Source organism: Chrysemys picta, chromosome 1, assembly GCF_011386835.1.
Source record: "Chrysemys picta bellii isolate R12L10 chromosome 1, ASM1138683v2, whole genome shotgun sequence".
NCBI classification, from domain to species: Eukaryota; Metazoa; Chordata; order Testudines; family Emydidae; genus Chrysemys; species Chrysemys picta.
The window spans coordinates 98,925,116-98,944,848 of record NC_088791.1 but is presented as its reverse complement, the minus strand read 5'-3'; the positions used below and the strand labels follow the sequence as shown (position 1 = coordinate 98,944,848).

Sequence of the window (19,733 nt, the reverse complement as noted above, 5' to 3'; positions counted from 1 at the left end):
GAGAGAAAAAAATAATTCTCTCCACTGATGAAGTTAAACTATTAAAGAAAATACTCTTGGGAGATAAGGGAAGATATATACCAAATCAAAATATATTTGCTTGCCTCAATATTGTTATCAATTAATTTTGTTTCCTTGATTAGGTCTTCTTGCAACAGTGCCTTCTAACCCAAATGGAAATGGTGGCCTAATGGGATATTCACCAGGAGAAAACATCTCTGGTTGTAGTAGTGCAAGTGGTAAGTAAAATCTCCTGTTCTGACAAAAGTATTGGAACTGAGAAGTTGCACAAATTCCTTAAGTGAGCCCCCTAGCATGCTATTATGTAGAAACAGCTACCCTCACGAAAACAGTATATTTGTGAAAACTGCTCTTAAGAATGTTCGTTTTCAGATCCACTCTTCCACCATAGTTAATTTTTGCATGGTTATATAAATGCTGATAAGCCGCTCATCTGAAGAATTGGTATATTCAACATAAGTAAGTAAACCTTTAGAGAGGAATGTTCTAACCCTTGTAAAAGTATTAATACATTTCAAGCAATTCTCCAAAACATTTGTACATATATGTCCCTCCTAGGAATCATTAATACCTTGTGACAGTGGTAACATAATAGATTAAATCAGACTGTAAATTCTTTGAGGCAAGGCCCATTTTTGCTATATTTGTACCATGCCTAGTACTTTGGGGACTAGATACTCTAGGCACCACCACAGTACAAATAATGATGGTAAAATATCCCCACATACCTACAATATATAATGTATAACTTTCAATTGGGTTTTAATGAAAAATATTTTTAGCCTACAGACATTTTTTAGGTGATGTACAGATGCTAGTATTTTATATACAGAATATAGGGAATAATAAAAAACATGCTTTGAAACTTAAACATCAAAGGCAAAACTTTTAAAGGGGCTTCAGTCCAGCATACAAAACGAGGGGACGATCTTGCATTATCAAATTCTTGTGTACATAAACTGCATTTGTACTTTTCGTATCAGGAATTTGAGTCTCACCTACCTGGTTGATGCACAGGCTCTGAATTTGTTTGAGCAATACCTTGGACATATAAAATTTTCCCCATAACTTTCAAGGTTACATTAAAAAAGTCTTCAAAAATTTGACCTTACAGAACCCTTTATTGCTTTAGAATGCAATATTCAGTCATTCCCATTTTGTACAAGACAGTAAGTACATATTTCAAACATTATAGACTTTCAAACATTACACTTAATTATTTATTAAATGTTCGATCTGTGCTGTATTCTATGCTGAAAATATTTTTTTTTAAATGTCCTTTTTTCAGGCGCTCAAATGGGAAGCAATGATGGTCATACAGTGGGCGTTCAGACATGTTCCCTAGAAGACTCACATGCAGGATCAAGTGGAATTCAGCAGCATGGTATTATTTAGCAAATAAAATGTGTTCAGAGACATTTCTCACGATTCTTGAAATTGTTAAAATCCTATAAATATCTCTGATATTTTTTCCGTGGTGACAGCAGAATTCTAAAATTGAGCTTGGCTCACTTTTCTTTGTTGAAACATAAATGTGTAGTGATTATATCATTTAGCATGATATTAATTTGTGGCCTCAAATACAAAGAGCTGTCTCCAGAATCAAGTTGTGAACAATAGTAGCTCTGTTTGTTTTCAGGGTTGGGGTAAGGATATTTTACAGTAGTCTTTGGTAGGATACCAGCATAGAAATCAGAGATCTCTTTTTGTCTCCTGTTACAAATAACACCCAAGATCACTACAGCTGAGAGCTTGAAGGAAGTAAAATTTCCATTTGTTTACTTTGTGCATTTGACAGCAATTTGTGTAGAGCCCACTGTTTGTATGGGTGAACAGGCAGAAGAAATATTTTTTAAAGAGTTAGAAATACAGTTGTTGTCAAATAGGTATCCACATCACAAAATCATTACTTGAGTTGGCTTCGCATTGCAATCTCAGCAGGGGTTGAGGGTTGACAGAACAGATGTGGAGACAGGACTTCACTCTCACTCCTTACAGGCCTCCAGAACATGGCTGAAGCAAATGTTTGGGCAGAATAGGAAAACTTGCTCTTGCTTCTGCAGTACCTGTTCTCTTGATGTATCGAGGGCTGTTGGGCAATTTACATGAAATAGAAAATTCTGGTTCATCCCAGTTTAGTTGTGCTGTTGACTCCTGTTATCTTGAGAATAGTAAAAAGGATGATTGGGCAGTGTCAAAACTAAAGTTTGTAGCAGTTAGAAAAGGTGTGTGTGTGTGTGTGTGTGTGTGACTTTTTAGTACAAGAATTTTTCTGCGAACAAGAATGATTTCTGGCCAGATGTCTCTGTGTTTGGGAGTTCAAGGTTTGGCTCCCCTTGTTCATACAAAAGTTTAATGGGTACAGGCCTATAACTGTGATAAATAAAAGGAAAACACAGGAATGATTTAAGTAAATGTGTACTGTATTTTAACAGGTTATTCTCAAGGCAACAGTATTGTACATTATGCCCAGGGAGACCATCAGCAATCACATTTACTGCAACAAGGTGACTTTTATGTTTTAAAAGATGTCATTTGGATACATAAAAAGCAAAATAGTTTATCAAGTTAGATGTTGATTTCATTTTTCAGGAAGAACAGTAAGCACTGGTATCAGCACTGGGAAACGCCCAAATCCAGAAAAGGAAACTCAGAGCATTGGGCCGAAAGTCCAGCGACAGAGCACTAATTAGATTGGTAAGAAAGGAAACTCTAAAACATCTTGTTAGGGAGCTAAATTACTATATAGTGTTTGCACCCATTAATGTACAACATTGCATGGTATAAAGGGGAGCAAATATACATAACTACTGATTGAATGTGCCTGAAAAGGAACAGCAGCTGTGCTCCGCTTTCTCATGCACACAATTGTGTTAGGAGTAGAAGGCTGAAAAGCAAGTTCTTTTTTGAGTGCTGGTCCCTATGTGTATTCCATTGTGGGTGTGCATGCGCCTTAGACTAGAGAATTTTTGAAAGCAGTATCCATAGGTCAGGGCCTGTGCCTCTACTCCCTTCATGCTCTGCACCAAGTATATAAGGGTTGGGGAGAATTGATGGCCTCTTCAGTTCTTCTTACCGCGCCATGGCCTAAATCTGAGTCGCCAGTGCAGTGCTGTTTGTTTCTCTTCAGCCTGATCCTTAAAACCTGTAAATATTTAAAAGTTTACCAGTTTTATCTTTAGTATAGTTAATGTTTTTAATAGTTCTATTAGTATAGCAATGGATAGTTCAATGGATAGTTAAAATCCCCTCCCTGGGGACTCATGTGCATCCCAGAATGTGAATTAGATTATGTCAAGATTATCTGGCTTTAAAAGCTTTATCTCCTGTGCTTGCACCTTTCTGGTCAGAGACAACCACCAGCGCTGCGTGTACTGCTTTGGGGAAGTGCCTGTCTCTTCCAGATGCAGTATCTGTCACTCCTTTCCTAGCTAGATCCTACAAGTGCAAGAATTCTGGCTTAAAAAGCACCTCATGGAAAAGGCTACGAAGCCCCAGTCAGACCTAAGTCGAGGAAACCCCCTGTACATCAGCCAGAGTCATCCAGGAGTCTGCGTCCTGGTGTGAAGCCTGATGGAGGAGTGATCGAGAATATGCCTATGGACCCTTCATCAGGGGTTCCTTGCAGGAGCACAGCATGCTCTCATAAGCACAGAAGCAGATCTCCCCTCTAAGTCCACTCCAAAGAGGACAGATCTCTCCCTGTCCAAGTCAGGCAGGTCTTTGTGCCCAGCTCCCAACGACTTAGGACATCCTAAATCCCAGATCTATGATAAAAAGGTGCATAGGAGCAAATTTATGCCACTATGGGACTCTGCACTGGCACTACCTCTGCTGGTGATCCTGTCCAGGTCAAGAGACCATGAATCACTGGTACCGATAAAGAGCACTCATCAGGAACCTCATCCACCGTCCATACCACCACAACGCCATATGCATCTGACAACTCAGAGCCTTCCTACATCAGCTCCATCTGTACAGCCAGATAGAACCGCATGCCATTTGGAAATGTATACCACTCTGGAAGACAACTTTGTTCTCCCATATCCACAATCTCCTGTGTTGTCTGAACCAGCCCTCACTGAATAGATTTTGATTCCCTCCCCCGCCCCCTGAGGAGATGCAGGCTATGGGAGAAATCTGTTCCCCATCCTGCCTACTAGCCACGACTTTTCTTCAATGGAACTGATGGCACCACTGATCGAGCTGGATTTGGACCTTCCCATTGTCAGGGGAATCATATACCAGACCAGAGGAACCGTATATAGAAGTGGTCATCTTATGGAACTAGTGTATCAAGAACCACACCACCCTACTTGGCAGTGTACCTTCAAGGAACCCAGAATTCATTGGCAGACAGCCTCAGCAGGCATTTTGCCATCCATGATGAGGTGGGTGGTGAACAGCATTTTCTTTCAGTGGGGGAAACCCCCACTTGGGAGGCAGACCGGAAATGCAACATATACTGCTTCAGAGAAGCTCAAGAAAAGCACTCCAGAGGCAGTGCTCTCCTATTGCCTTGGACAGATCACTTTAGATGTGTCTTCTGTCCCATCCCACTACCACCTCAAGTTCTATGGAAGATTCAACAGCACAGGGCATGGAGTCACCCTTGTCACCCCCAAATGGCTCAGACAATTCTGGTTTCGAAGCCTCCTACAAATGTTATCCTGCCCACCTGAATCAGCATTCAGTTCATCCTCTCATTTCTTGATTTATTTTTTGAATAGCCTGATTAACATTTCTCTTCTCTGTCTGCTCCTGTACCTGTATGGGATTTAAACTAGTCCTCTCCAAACACATGGGACCCCCTTTTGAGCCTATGGCTTACAACTTCATTATCTTTGTCTATGAAGCCGACCTTTTTGGTGGTAATCACTTCTGTCAGGAGAGTTTCAGAACTTCAGGCTATTCTGGCTGACCCTCTTTTCATGGCCTTCCATGTGGACAAGGGTCCATATTCCCTTAGGATACGCCATAAGTTTATGCTTAGGGTAATGTCCGCTTTTTATTTAAACCAAACGATCAATCTTCCAGTGTGTTTTCCCAAAACCTCATTTGTCTAAAACTAAGGAAACAAGTTATATGTGGGATGTTTGTAGAGCCTGGCATCCTACTTGGACCACACTGGTTCCTTCAGGACTTCCCTCAGGCTTTTTGTAGCCTTTGCTGAGAACATTAAGGGTCAATCCGCGTTGTCTTGGCGAATCTCACTGGATTTCTGACTGCATTAAGCTCTGCTACACTCCTCCACAAGAGTAATAGCTCACTCCACCAGGGCTCAGTCCACTTCATCAGCTTTTCTCAGCAATGTTCCAATAGCTGTTGTATGCAAGACAGCAACATGGTTGTCTGCATACCTTTTCCACTCATTATGCCATCACTCAAGTCTCCTGTAATGATACCAGTTTAGTAATACAGACTTGCCAATCTCTCTTCAGATGATCCAAAGTCCCTCCACCTGTAAGGGAACTGCTGATGAATCACCTACAGTGGAATGTATATGCGCACTTGAAGGAAAAAAAGTTATTCACCTGTATAGTAACTCTTGTTCTTCGAGATGTGTTGTGCACACATACATTTCATGACCCTCCAACCTTCCAAACTACTTCGGACATTACATACAGCAATGTGAAGGAACGGAGCAGAAGGCAGCAGATACTCCGCTTGTATAATCTCACCTGAAGGCATGAGGAGATCAGGGAAGCATGCACTGCGTAGTGGTGCTGCTGCACTGAGTATACAAACATCTACAGAGGAATGTATGTGTTCACAACACGTCTCGAAGAACAACTGTTACCATACAGATAAGTAATCATTTTTTCTTGCTAGTTTAGATTCTTCTTTTACTCTCAAGATGATGGATCTTTCCCATAGTTTGCCACAGGTTCACCTGGCACAATCAGTGCATCACTCACCATCGGGGCTTTATTCAATCTTTACTCACCCACCAACAGCCAGTTTCCAGAAGGTTCTGATCAGAACCTTTCTGCCGGTAAGGAAACCAGCCCCTCACTGGGACCTTAATTTAGTACTTTCATGTCTTACTAAGCCACTCTTTGAACTAATAGCTATGTGTTTCACGTCTCACCTGTAGATAAATGTTGCCTTCCTCATTGCTATCACCTTGGCCAGAAAGGTAGGTGAACTTGTGGTCCTAATAGCCATACACAATATCCTGCAAGGACAGAGTCTCTATATCCAACTACATCCAAAATTTACTCATAAAATTGTTCTAACATTTCATATAAACCAGTCAATTCATTTACCTGTGCCTTTCCAAAGCCTTATGCCTTTAGTGAGGAGAGGAGACTTAATTCTCTCGACGAATTATGAGCATGGTCATTTTATCTGCAGAGAACAAAACCAGTCAGAAAAGCCATCTAGACTGTTCATTTCCATTCCAGAGTGAGTTTAAGGTCAAGCTATATCTTCTCAGTGGATCTCTGGGTATATCCTATTCTGTTATCAGATGGCACAGCTTCCTCCCTCACATGGGGTAAAGATTTACTGTGCAAGAGAACAAGCAGCCTCAGAAGCATCACTTCAAGAAGCAAAAAGAAGAACAGGAGTACTTGTGGCACCTTAGAGACTAACAAATTTATTAGAGCATAAGCTTTCGTGGACTACAGCCCACTTCTAGCATCTCTGCTTAGCATTTGCAGGACAACCTATATGGAGTTTCATCCATACATTCATGAGGCATGATTCCTGGGTCCAAGACTCTGCCGTTGACTCATCGTTTGGGCACCTGTGTTCTTGCACTCACCTCCTCTCTGAGTACTGCTTGTCAGTTATCCATAGGGACCAGCATTCAAAGAAGAAAGGGAAATTGCTTTACCTTGTTGTAACTGAAGTTCCTCAAGATGTGTGGTCCCTATCTGTCTTCCACTTCCCAACCTCCTTCACCTCTTCTTCGGAGTTTGGCAAGATTCACAGTAGAGAAGAAACTGGAAGAGTAGGGGTGCAGGTATGGACCAATAGACACTACTTGCAAAACTTCTTTGGTCTCAGGCGCATGGAACACATGCGTACCCACAGTGGAATAGATAGGGACCACACATCTTGAACTCCAGTTACAACAAGGTAAGTAATTTCCCTTTGTATGGGATTGGACAGTGAATGGCCTTGCGGTGGTGGGACAGGACTTCAGAAAGAAAAGCACTCCCGTATGGATGTCCTAAGATGTGCATTTAGGGTTTGGCTCCTCTTAGATTCTCAGGCTCTGCATGGTTTCAAGGCCAAGACCTTTGTGTGATCCATACCACTGTTAATTTCTCTTAACGTGAAAGAGTAGCATGTAGTGTGTTTTTTCATGCTGTCATAGCCATATGTTTTTTTTACACTTTCCATTCCTTGGGTTCTTCCTGTGATAGGGAGGATTTAGCTAAGCATAATGGGCCATAACTGCAAGTTTAATTCTTTGACAGGACTATTAGTTTTCTCATGGTAAGATCTAATGCATCTTGCACCCAGTGTTACTGCATGTTGACACATCATCTTCATAAAGACATTGCAGTACGTTATTGATGCTGTACTGTGATTTCTGTGGCTCTGTCTCAAATTAAGTCAGTGTCCTCTGATTCTTTATCTCCATCACCCTACTAGCTTCTTTGAAGCATTGGGAATGGAATCTAGAGACCCTGCTCCATTTGCTCTGCACTACACTTCCACCCCCTGCTATCTTACATATATCAAGCAATGTGGATGTGCTGCACTGGTGGTGGTTCTTCCAGTGATGTCCCCATGGATGCTCCACTGTAGTCGCGACAGCGCCTTTGCGTCTGGAGCCGGACATCTTCAATAGCAGTGCCCGTCGAACAGCACATGTGCACCTCCCCTCCCCGCGCGCTGTGTGCGGGTAGTATAAATAGAGCTGTGCGGTCCAACTGCCCTCAGTTCCCTCTCTACCGCCTGCATTCTGGAATGGAACAGTTAGCAGAGCACACTTCATTATTTAGATAGTCTCTTACCTGTTTTTCCCTCTTGTAGTTAGCTAGCTCTTTCATCCTTAAAAAAAAAAAAAAAAAAAAATTTCCCTAATTCCCATCAGCGAAGCTATTCCCTGACCCTTATTCCTGGTTCCTCCGGGTTTAAGTGGTGTGTGTCATGTGGGATCGCCTTCTCTATAATGGACAGCCACGCACAGTGTATCCCTTGCCTGGGAGAGGGACAGGTTTCCCAGAACTGTTCCCACTGTCTGGGCTTAAAGCCCAAGAGCAAGGAAAGACAGGGACCTTAAACTCAAACTATTCCTCATGGAAAAGTCCCTGCGACCAGCTTCGGACCCCGGTTCTTATTCCTCACTGGAGAGACCCTCACGCTCAGCAAGGTCGTCTGCCAACCCTCACTCTCCTTGCCCAAGTAAGGGAAGATCATCCTCTAACCAGGCTGACACTAAGAAGATAGCAGTCTCCCTCCTTCAGTTCCTGAGGCGCAAACTGCAGGGATGCCATCCCCAGCTAGATCCGTGGTGCGAATGGCTTCTGAGAAGAGGCACAAAGCTGCTCTTAGACTGACTACCTCAGTCCCTGAGAGGAAGTCTAAGGACCGTACCAGGACAAAACAGCTGCTATTGGCGTCACCGCCTGTTGTGGGTGACCGAAGCAAGCCCTTTACCTCCTCGGCAGCTCCAGGTCCATTTCTGGTGCCGAGGATGCTGTCGGCACCGCCACAGGCAAAACAGCTGGCTCCAGTGAAGCCCTTGGCCCTGACGCTGCGCACGGCACTGAAGTTTTTGGCTCTGAGAGACTCCGTAAGGGTTGCAAACTACTACTAAAGCTACAGCTCTGAAAAGCTCTCTGGCACAATCCACTGACTCTTTTCCATATCACACCTCAGCACCATGTTCAACACAGGCACTGAGGAGAGATCACCCACAGGAATTCACACAGCTGTCAGACCTCACTATATCTGACATTCCAGATTCTCCACTTCTCAGACAGGAAGTGTCCTAAGTCTCACCACTTCTCAATCAACACACTCTTCGCACTCTCCCACAGGGACAGGACCTCCTTTCCTTAGTGATGTTGAGGAAGATGAAAAGACTCTCTTGCTCCCATCAACATCAGGGCAATTGACATCAACTTACCAGCCTTACCCTGCTGCAGTTCCGGGCACCCAGCCTTTTCAGGGGCCCCCCATGGATGCAACCATATATTCCTAATTGACCATATTGGGACCCCTGGGCACAATTCAGTAATCCCCCACCACTGCAAACATGCCGACCTCCATCCACCCCTCCTCAACAATCTATCGACCTCCAGAACCACAGTCCCCACAAATACCAGGAGGAGGAACTGGAAGTAGAGCAGGATGGGAAGGTACCTCTGGTCCTCCCGTTTTCTTCAGCTTCACCTGATGGAGCCATCATGCCACCACCTCCCACAGTGGCTGATGATTTTCGTCACTTTCAGAAGTTAGGGAGTCAGCCACTCTATGAAACAAAGATCCCACTTGAGGCGGTCAAGGAACAACATAAACTGATTGACATTCTCCATACCTTCTCAACAACAAAAATTGCCCTACCTATTAATGGTTCACTACTTGAATCTGCAAACCTTCTTTGGCAGATTCCAGCCTCTATCCCTCCTACATGCAAACGGGTAGATAGGAAATATTATGTGCCAGCAAAAAATGTGGCGTTTTTATTTTCGCATCCTGCCCCGAATTCCCTCGTATCAAATGCAGTGCAAGAGAAGGGCTGCCAATCCCAATCCAATCATCCTGACTGAACTGGAAATGTTTAGATATCCTGGGTATAAAATCCTATTCATCTGCTACCCTTCATTTCGGAAGGTCACTTAATAGCTTGCATGGCCCTGCAGGCCCTTCCTAGACTCAAATGACACAGTTGCCGAGTCCATTGCTACAGCAGTAGTAATGCGACGTGTATCATGGTTGAACCTTTTAGAATTCCCTAAGGAGATGCAAAATACGGTCGAGGATCTCCCAGTCGAGGGACAAAAACTCTTTTCTGAGTGCACAGACAACTCCTTACATTCACTGAAAGACTCCCGAGCCACTCTAAAATCCCTTGGTATATACACGGCAGCCAAAACAAAGATTGGGAAAATATCAGCTCTCTCCACCATCTCGCCCTTAGCCATACTACCCACAGCAGCAGTTTGACAACCAACACCGTCGTCACCGACTTCCCGACAGATGCAGACCGTCGCCTGCCCGAGGGACACTGGCCCAAACACTCTAATAAGCAGCAAATTTGAAGGTGTGAACAAGGTCCAGAAAACCTCCTGCCTGCTCCAGTTGCCCCTACCATCTGTAATGCCATCTACATACCGACAGTTTGGCAACCGCTTAGCTCCATTTTTACCATCTTGGATGCTCGTTATCTGGACAGATGGGTCCTGGAAATAGTAAAGGAAGGCTACTCCATTCCCTTCCTAGTTGTACCATCCCTCTAACCCCCTTCTACATCCCTTTTCAGGGACCCCTCTTAGGGGAGCCCATCCTGGAGGGGAAGGTGAGCTGATGACTTCAACTGGGAGCCACAGAACAAGTCCCTCCACAACACAAAGGACGCGGTTTTTAGTCTCACTACTTCCTGGTACAAAAGAAGTGTAGTCGTTGGTGCCCCATCCTAGTCCTTCGCAGTCTCAGCAAAGTTTGTCAAACGACAAGGTTTGAAGATGGTCACCCTATCCACCATCATCCCAGCACTGGAACAGGGGGATTGGTTCTCGGCCCTCAACCTATAGGACGCATACTTTAATATTGCAGTACATCCTGCTCACAGACATTTCCTACAATTCATTGTAGGCCACAGTCACTACCGGCACAGGATACTACCCTTTGGACAATCCACAACTCTGTCAGTTTTTCCCAAAGTACTTGCAGTGGTTGTGGCCTTCTTCCACAAACAAGGTATCATCATTTCCCCATATCTAGATGACTACCTTCTCAAAGCGCCATCCAAGACTGAAGTGCTCCGAGCAGTCCACACTACAATGATCCTCTTTACAAAACTGGGCCTCCTTATCAATTTTGAAAAGTCCACACTAACCCCAGTGCAAACACTGGAATTCATTGACGCTCTACTCGATGCCAACCAGGCCAAGAGTGTGTTTACTACCTCACAGGTTCCCAGCGATAACACAACTAGTCTCAATTACCCAGTATGCCCCCAAATCCCAGCACGTACATGCCTCCAACATATGGCTGCAGCTAAGTTTGTGGTCAAACATGCAAGGCTGCACATGCAGTGTCTTCAGGGCTGGCTCCATACAGTATATCTTTCTCACAAACACAGCATGCAAAAACTCCTGTCCATGCCAACCCAGGTCAAGGAGTCACTACTGTGGTGGACATGTCCCGACAATGTCTGTGCTAGGTCCCTTTTCTTCAACCTCCACCTACCGTGATACTTACCACCAGTGCCTCCCTCCTCAGCTGGGGAACGCATCTATGCAAGCACACTATACAGGGCAGATGGATGCCCACTGAGTCCACCTTACACATCAACCTCCTGGAACTGAGGGCAGTCCACAATGCCTGCCAATGTTTCCTACCACTCCTCAGAAACCAGGCTGTTCAAGTAATGACGGACAACCTCGCTTGCATGTATTACATCAACAGGCAAGGAGGTGCCAGGTCCCATTCCCTACGCTCAGAAGTGATCAAGCTATGGAATGGGTGTATCCATGACAACATCTCCATCTCTGCTGCGTATCTCCCTGGACTTCAGAACATGAGAGCGGATACACTGAGCAGAACCTTCTCTCACAAGCACGAATGGCAGCTCAACAGGAGAGCACTCCGACCCATCTTCCACCGATGGGGGTCACCCCACCATAGACCTTTTCACCACTCTGGAGAACACCCGTTGACCTCAGTTTTGTTCCAGAGCAGGCCTGGGACGCTATTCACTAGGGCAGGGTTTCTCAAACTTGGGGTCAGGACCCCTCAGGGGGTTGCGAGGTTATTACATGGGGGATTGTAAGCTGTCAGCCTCCACCCCAAACCCCGCTTTGCCTCCAGCATTTATAATGGTGTTATAAACCACTTTTTTTATATATATTTAAGGGGGGGTCGCATGCTATTCCCTCTCATACTGGACTACCTCCTTCAACTCAAACAGCACCTGGCTGCAGTTACCACATTCCACTGCCCTGTCAAGGGATATTCAGTGTTTGCACACACCCTTGTCATACGTTTTCTTAAGGGTGTTTGAAACCTTTACCCTGATATATGTCCCCCTCATCCCACCCTGGGGCCCCAGCCTAGTCCTATGCTCTCTGACTAGACTTCTATTTGAGCCAATGGCAACCTGCTCACTCCTTCATCTAGCAATGAAAATGGCCTTCCTCATTGGCACCACGTGTGGGAGAAATATAAGCTCTTATGGCATATCCATCATATACAACGTGTTATAGGGACAGAGTGACCCTCCATCCCCTCCCAAAATTCCTGCTGAAGTTATAACGTCCTTCTAGCTAAACAAGCCTATATTACTCCTTCTCAAACCACACAGTTACCAAGAAGCAGCTCTCCACACATTAGATGCACATTGTCATTCTGTTTGGATAGAACCAAACTGTTCAGTAACTCGCCTGCCTTTTCATATCCATTGCCGAACATGCTAAAGGCTCCGCTATAGCTAAACAACGCCTCTGTAAATAAATTTCACAGTGCATATGCCTGTCTTATGAACTTGACAATAAGCAACCACCTGGCTCTATCAGGATACACGCCACACGAGCGCTCTCAACCTCTATTGCATTCCTCAATAATGTTACCGTAATAGATATATGCGAGGTTGCCGCATGGGCATCCTCTGATACATTCGCCCAACATTACGCCATCTTGCAGAATTCCTCGATGGACACCATTCTTGGACATACAGTCCTGTCCTCCGTGATACCAGCCACTCCGAAGCTCCAACCTTCCAGCTAGGGACACTGCTTTATAGTTACTTACAGTGATGGGGACATCACTCGAAGAAGAAGAGAGGATTACTCACCTTGTGCAGTAGCTGAGGTTTTTTGAGATGTGTGTCCCCATAGGTGCTCCATTACAGCCCTCCTCCCCTCTGCTTCGGAGCGTAGCGTTTGGGCTCTGCAGCAGAGAAGGAACTGAGGGCGGTCGGCCCACACCGCACTATTTATACTACCTGCGCACAGCGCGGGGGAGGAGAGGTACGCATGTGTGGTCCAACGGGCACTGCTATTGGAAAATCTCTGACTCCAGACGCAAAGGTGCTGCCACACCTACAGTGTAGCACCCATGGGGGGACACATCTCAAAGAACCTCAGTTACTGCACAAGGTGACAGGTTTCAGAGTGGTAGCCGTGTTAGTCTGTATCAGCGAAAACAACGAGGAGTCCTTGTGGCACCTTAGAGCAGAGGTGGGCAAACTTTTTGGCCTGAGGGCCACATTGGGGTTTCAAAACTGTATGGAGGGCCGGTGTAGTGTATTAAATTGCTCCCTGTAGGAATGTGCTACTTATGGCTGCCAGTCCTGGTGCTCTGAGCAGTATGGTAATGGGGGGAAGGGGTTGGAAAAGGGGCAGGGGGTCCCGGGGAGCCATCAGGGGACAGGGAACAGGGGCGGTTGGATGGGGCCGAGGTTCTGTGGGGGGTCAGGGGACAGGGAACAGGGGGAGTTGAATAGGCATGGGAGTCCTGGGGGCCTGTCAGGGGGCAGGGATGTGGATAGGGGTCAGGGCAGTCGGGACAGGGAGCAGGGGGTGAGGTCCCAGGAGGGGGCAGTCAGGGGACAAGGAGTAGGGGGCATTGGATGGGTCAGGAGTTCTGAAGGGGGCAGTCGGGGGTGGGAAGTGGGAGGGGGATGATGGGAAGTGGAGGCCAGGCTGTTTGGGGAGCTACAGCCTTCCCTACCCGGGTGTAGTGTATTAAATTGCTCCCCATAGGAATGTGCTACTAACTGTGTACTACTTGGTGCGCCGTAAATAGCACATTTCTATGGGGAGCAATTTAATACACTACACCTGACAGCTCACGCAGCTGCGCTGCCCAGCAGGACCTCACAGCCCCACGGCCCAGAGCACTGGCAGCATGGCGAGCTGAGGCTGTGGGGGGGAAGGGGCTGGGGGCTAGCCTCCCCGGCCAGGAGCTCAAGGGCTGGACAGGACAGCCGGCCCGCGGGCCATAATTTGCCCACCTCTGCCTTAGAGACTAACAAATTTATTTGGGCATAAGCTTTCTGATGCATCTGATGAAGTTGGTTTTAGCCCACCAAAGCTTATGCCCAAATAAATTTGTTAGTGTCTAAGGCCTTGGCTACACTTACCGGCAAGTTCGACGGCTGGAAATCGAACTTCTGGGTTCGACTTATCGCGTCTAGTCTGGACGCGATAAGTCGAACCCGGAAGTGCTCGCCGTCGACTGCGGTACTCCAGCTCGCCGAGAGGAGTACCGCGGAGTCGACGGGGGAGCCTGCCTGCCGAGTGTGGACCAAGGTAAGTTTGAACTAATTCGAAATAAGGTACTTCGAACTTCAGCTACGTTATTCACGTAGCTGAAGTTGCGTACCTTAGTTCGAATTAGGGGGGGTAGTGTAGACCAAGCCTTAGGTGCCACAAGGAATCCTCGTTGTTTTTGCACAAGGTGAGTAACCCTCTCTTCTATCTAAGTTCACTCTTCATGAAACTATGTAAACTCTGAAGAACAACTTTGGACCCTCCTACTCTAGGGCTTGATGAGTGTCTCTAAACTCCTAGGTTAGGCATTACTGGTTTGAAAGTATAATCTCTATTGTTTTATAATCTCAAATCAGTAAATGGCTGCTGAGCTCCACTTGACTCTACCTATTATTGCTTGGTCTATAATGTAGATCACAAGTGTATTACAAAGAAAAAGAAATTCTCTTTTAGGAATGTGACTCCGGTTGTACAGGTATTTGGAGGAGATACATGAAGTCACATGGACCTAAATGAGAACTTATTGAAAGCAGTAGACTAGCTAGTCATTATATGTCCCAATGAATGAGGTGTTGGCCCAATGGACAAGACACTATATATGGTATGAAACACTGATGGAAGGAGATCTGCATGCCTCTTTTCTACATCATGTTTTTCTGTAGCTGCCGATTGGACTCTCAGCCACTCGGTGACCAGAAATTTTCAAAATTTCGTTTTATTTTTTCTGTGAACATTGTAGTCTAGTTTGGATGAACATGTGTGTAAAGAAAGAAAGAAAACCTTTTTCCCCTGTCAAAATTAATGGACTACACATCAGGATGTGTGTGTGTTTGGATTTGGATTTGGATTTCTTCCACAACTCCTGAAGAAATTCCCCATCTTTCAGTCTTTTGTGGTGAATTTTTCTTGTGAGCACAGTTGCACTTTTGGGAGACCCCACTTGTCTAAAATGTCAGTTTTCATTTTGTTTAAGATGTATTATATGCTCTTCCCGGACTCTACTGAAATGCTGTCATTGTAAAATTGTAGTTAAATGTAATGTACACATCATAGTAATCTAGTAAGAGGGCTATGTTTATTGGCCAGTTTACTGTAAAGATATCATCAAAACATACATTTTATATGATGATGTACCGGGATCTGCAAAAATATTATTCCTCAATTGATTACTTAATTTCTTTTTTCCTACAGCATTGTTGGAAGGGAAGATGCCGCACAGAATGTGTTGAAGGCAAAATTTTGTTGCGCTGTATTGGAGCTAAAGTATTGTGATAATACTTGTATTAAAGTAACACATTTTTCATAAATTTGTTTCAAATGTTCTGAATTGTTGTAAACAAGTTCAGTTTTTGGAATGCTTTATTTCTAATTGGCATTTTTATGGTTTTTAACTTTTTAATGACTTTCATAAAGGGCAAATTGAGATTTGTATATAAAGTATTTGGTGAGGAATTTGTTAACTTGAATGTAAATACAAACATTCATGATTAGTGATAGACTCATCAATATATTTTTGATATTTCATGTATGGTAACAGTAAAGACAGTAAAGTAATGGTGGTTCTGTAAAATAGAAACTTTGTGGGCAGTAATTGGAAGGTATGGAGGTTTTTAGACTTAATATTTTTAGAGTGGACAGGATTTTAACCTCTATGATCCAACTTCTGCATATTTTCATAATGTAAGAGCGTAGGATTTTGTTTAATTAAAATACAGTAGACTTGTAACCTCTATTAAATGCAGCTGTATATAAGTCACAAGCCATTTATTTCTGTCAAGAAGTTGTAAAGTTGTCATGTATATGTCCAGTCCTTGTATTTCCCATTGCCTTGTTCAGTTAAGCTAAAATTACCTTGTTTAATAAAAATGTATATACATATGTATTGATTTTGTGTGTGTGTGTGTGTGTTTGTGTGCATGTACACTATTCGTTGTTGTAGGGTTACCATTCGTCCGGATTTACCCGGACATGTCCTCCTTTTTGTGCTAAAAATAGCGTCCGGGGGGAATTTGTAAAGCACTCAAAATGTCTGGGATTTCCCCCCTCCCCCGGCAGAGCAGAGCGAGTGGCTGGGAGGGCTGCAGGAAAGTCCCGGGCTGGACTCCGGAGCAGCTTCCTCCTCCCTGCATTCTGAGCCGGCAGCAGCTCCTCCTCCTGCAGCCCGGTCCCGCAGCCCTGTGCAGGGCCAGGGACCGGGTTTTGTTGTGCTGGGCCAGGGACCGGGTTTTGTTGTGCTGGGGAGCTCAGCCATGTGTCTGGCTGGCACAGAGCCCAACACCCTGTTCTGAGCAGCAGGGTAAGGGGGCCAGGGAGGTTCTGGAGGGGGCAGTCAAGAAACGGGGGGGGGCTTTTTGGGGGGGGAGTGGAGAAAGTTTTGGGCAGTCAGGGTACAGGTAGGGGGTAGGGTCCTGGGGGGCAGTTGGGGGGGGTCTTAGGAGGGGGCAGTTAGGGGACAAGGAGTGGAGGGGTGGGGGGCTGGGAGTTCTGGGGGGGAGCTGTCAGGGGGCAGGAGTGGGGAGAGGGATCGGAGCAGTCAGGGGACAAGGAGCGGGGGGGTAGGGGGCTGGGAGTTCTGGGGGGGAGCTGTCAGGGGGCAGGAGTGGGGAGAGGGATCGGAGCAGTCAGGGGACAGGGAGCAGAGGGGTTTAGATGGGTTGGGAGTTCTGGGGGGGGCTGTCAGGGGGTGGGGAGTGGTTGGATGGGGCGTGGGAGTCCCAGGGGTCTGTCTGGGGGTGGGGGTGTGGATAAGGGTTGGGGCAGTCAGGGGACAAGAGGCAAGGAGGCTTAGATAGGGAGTGGAGTCCTGGGGGCAGTTAGGGGCAGGGGTCCCAGGAGGGGGCAGTCAGGGGACAAGGAACGGGGGGAGGGTTGGGGGTTCTGGGGGGTGGGAAGTGGGAGGGGCAGGGGCGGGGCTAGGGCGGGGCTCCTCCTGTCCTCTTTTTTGCTTGTTGAAATATGGTAACCCTAGTTGTTGCTCCGGTGATGATTACCCAGAAAAACTTCTTTGGGGGAGAGGGAAAGAGATGAGCTTCAGATTTAGAATGGTTGACTGCACGGCTTCCTCTTCAATTATTTCCATAACTTTTCATAGTAGCAGAGCTAAAAATTATCCGTATACAATTTGCCCATCTGTTGAAATAGATATTTAAAATCTAATCATGAAAAACCCATGTGACAAGAACGCAAGGTTGCAAAGTCTAGGACTCAAAAGTTAGGAAATGCTAGAATTAAGTTGCCTGTGCAATCTTAATTCAGACCCCTTGTGCACATTGCATACTATTTTTTCCACAGGACTCCTACCTCATTTACTGGATGCTTTATATAGGCTTAAATGCCTTGTTCTGTGCTACAACTACAAGAGTAACTCAGCAGATTAGTGGGCCACCTTTTCCTTACTGCAATTAGTTTGCTCATCTGCAGCAGTGGTGGTTTCTGCAAATCCACTCAATAGTTTGCCTCAATCTGAACTTTTCTGGGGGAATTGCAAAGATTAGAAATCTTCCAACAACATAAGGATCCCAGAAGGAACAACCTGAATTGTTACATTTTATATACAGCAAGGCCAGTTAGCTGTTTTGGTGGATACACTAATAAATTCTCATTTGAGTTGCTAAGATCTGTTCTTAGCAACATCTTTTCAGATGACATTTAGTCATAAGCATTTTCTCTCTAGCATTATGTGTTGACTTGAAGTTACAAATTCAAACCAAACCCATATAGCATGTTATGTTGGCAACTTGTCTAGGACCAAGTGCCATACTTCACAAGGTGGTGCAGTGCCCCTATAGTGTGATATCATTTTAGACCCTCTTCTATACAATTACATTAATATAAGCAACCTGTTTTGGGCAGAGAGAAAATTTAATCAAAAGTACTACTAAATAAATACCACTTGTTTTTCACATTATGTTCTTTGTGGAATCCACTGTTTGAAGTGCAGAGTGTTTGAGTGTTCTTCAAGCAAATTACTGAGCAATAAAACAGAGAACCAGATGTGAGGCATTTTTCCTAAATTAGTTCAAGCAGAATATAGCAGTTTCCTAGTAATGCACAAAACCACCAAAATACACAAAGGAACCTTATGCCCATTTTGCTCATTTTAGGGTTCTAAAAACTTGAAGAGCAAAGAATAAAAGTGTGAAATGTTTTTGAAAATACCTTATGTTGAAACAAAGTCTTATTGGAAGTTATGTACCAGTCCCAGTTGAGAACAAATGCTACCATCCAAACATTCTGCAGCCCAGTGCCGCTGTCTCCCATAATTCTGGACATCTGGGCTGTTCTATCTCTGCAGCTCATGGAGGCGGATCAGCATTTTGGTGCCGCGTGGTGTGGCCCTTCCCACTTTCTCCTGGTTGCTGCCAGTTTCTCTGCCTCCACAGCACCAGCAGACAGTGATGGTTTCTGTTGCTCCTGGCCTTCCTTACTCCTTCAGTTTTAACATTTTTGTCCATGGGCAGTGGGGAGCAGTGTTTTCCTTCCTCAGCTTTCCTCCTCCTTAGGTCATTTAACTCTTCCTGAGCCTGCACTGCACCCTTACAGGCATGGCAGAGTAGCTAAGAAAGCACTGGGTTAAATCCAGGCTGTGCTCTATATGTAAGTCAGCCTTCCCAGGGTTGGTAGGTGCCCAGCCTGCACACAGCCTTCTATCCCTAACTCCCGTAGGTCCTGGGACTAGGAGTCAGACAGACAGGTGGGGTCCCCCTGCCTACCTACTAAGCCACGACTCCCAGCGGGGGGAAATTGGACCAGGAACTCAAAGCAAGGAGATGCTCCAAAAGCAAGAAGGACCCTGGTCACTTGACGTGGGATAAGTTCCAGGGGACCCTTTCAGAACATAGGGGCCTGTGGGGCCACAAGACTCCCTCCGCTCTGAGTCTTAAAGTTTGTCCTGAGCACCCTGAGTGAAAGCAGCAGAGGTTCTAGTCAGCCTCCCAAGCTGACCCGGAGAACTCCAATAAGTTCCTCCCTTCTCCCAGGGGAATGGGACCCAGTGGGGGAGAGTTCTGAGACTGATCTCTTGAAGGTAAGGCAAGCTGCAAAAGGCCTCACCAAAGCCATAGTAGAGCTGCTACGCACCCAAGATGTGCTAAGAGTTTTTTAAAAATCTAAAAAGGGGAAGAAAAAACACAAATCCAGGAGATTTGAGTTCTCTGACTCCTCCACTCAGAAAGGTGAGTGAGCAGTCTGGCACCGACACCTGAGCAGACTCCCGTGAGTAAGCCTCAAAGTAAATTTTTCCCTTCAGAATCCTCTCTTGAGGTTACAATTCCCCATCCATTCCTTCTTCGAGGCAGTGATTGGGATGGGTTG

General features: G+C 45.5%; 1 protein-coding gene across 5 annotated transcripts in view; it reads left to right on the top strand.

Annotated features, from left to right (window-relative positions):
• The window catches only part of CRY1 (cryptochrome circadian regulator 1), a 440,250-nt gene that overhangs the window by 57,719 nt on the left and 362,798 nt on the right, over window positions 1–19,733 (top strand). For 2 of the 5 annotated variants that reach the window (XM_042843604.2, XM_005300804.5), the window contains 5 exons: window positions 144–239; window positions 1,310–1,405; window positions 2,457–2,528; window positions 2,614–2,718; window positions 15,612–16,300. In XM_042843604.2, coding sequence (XP_042699538.1) covers window positions 144–239; window positions 1,310–1,405; window positions 2,457–2,528; window positions 2,614–2,714 — 365 coding nt within the window. In that variant the 3' untranslated portion in view covers window positions 2,715–2,718; window positions 15,612–16,300. Of the gene's footprint in view, window positions 1–143; window positions 240–1,309; window positions 1,406–2,456; window positions 2,529–2,613; window positions 2,719–15,611; window positions 16,301–19,733 lie in introns of those variants that run through there. The other 3 variants (XM_065581559.1, XM_042843603.2, XM_065581567.1) reach the window with 3 other exon arrangements.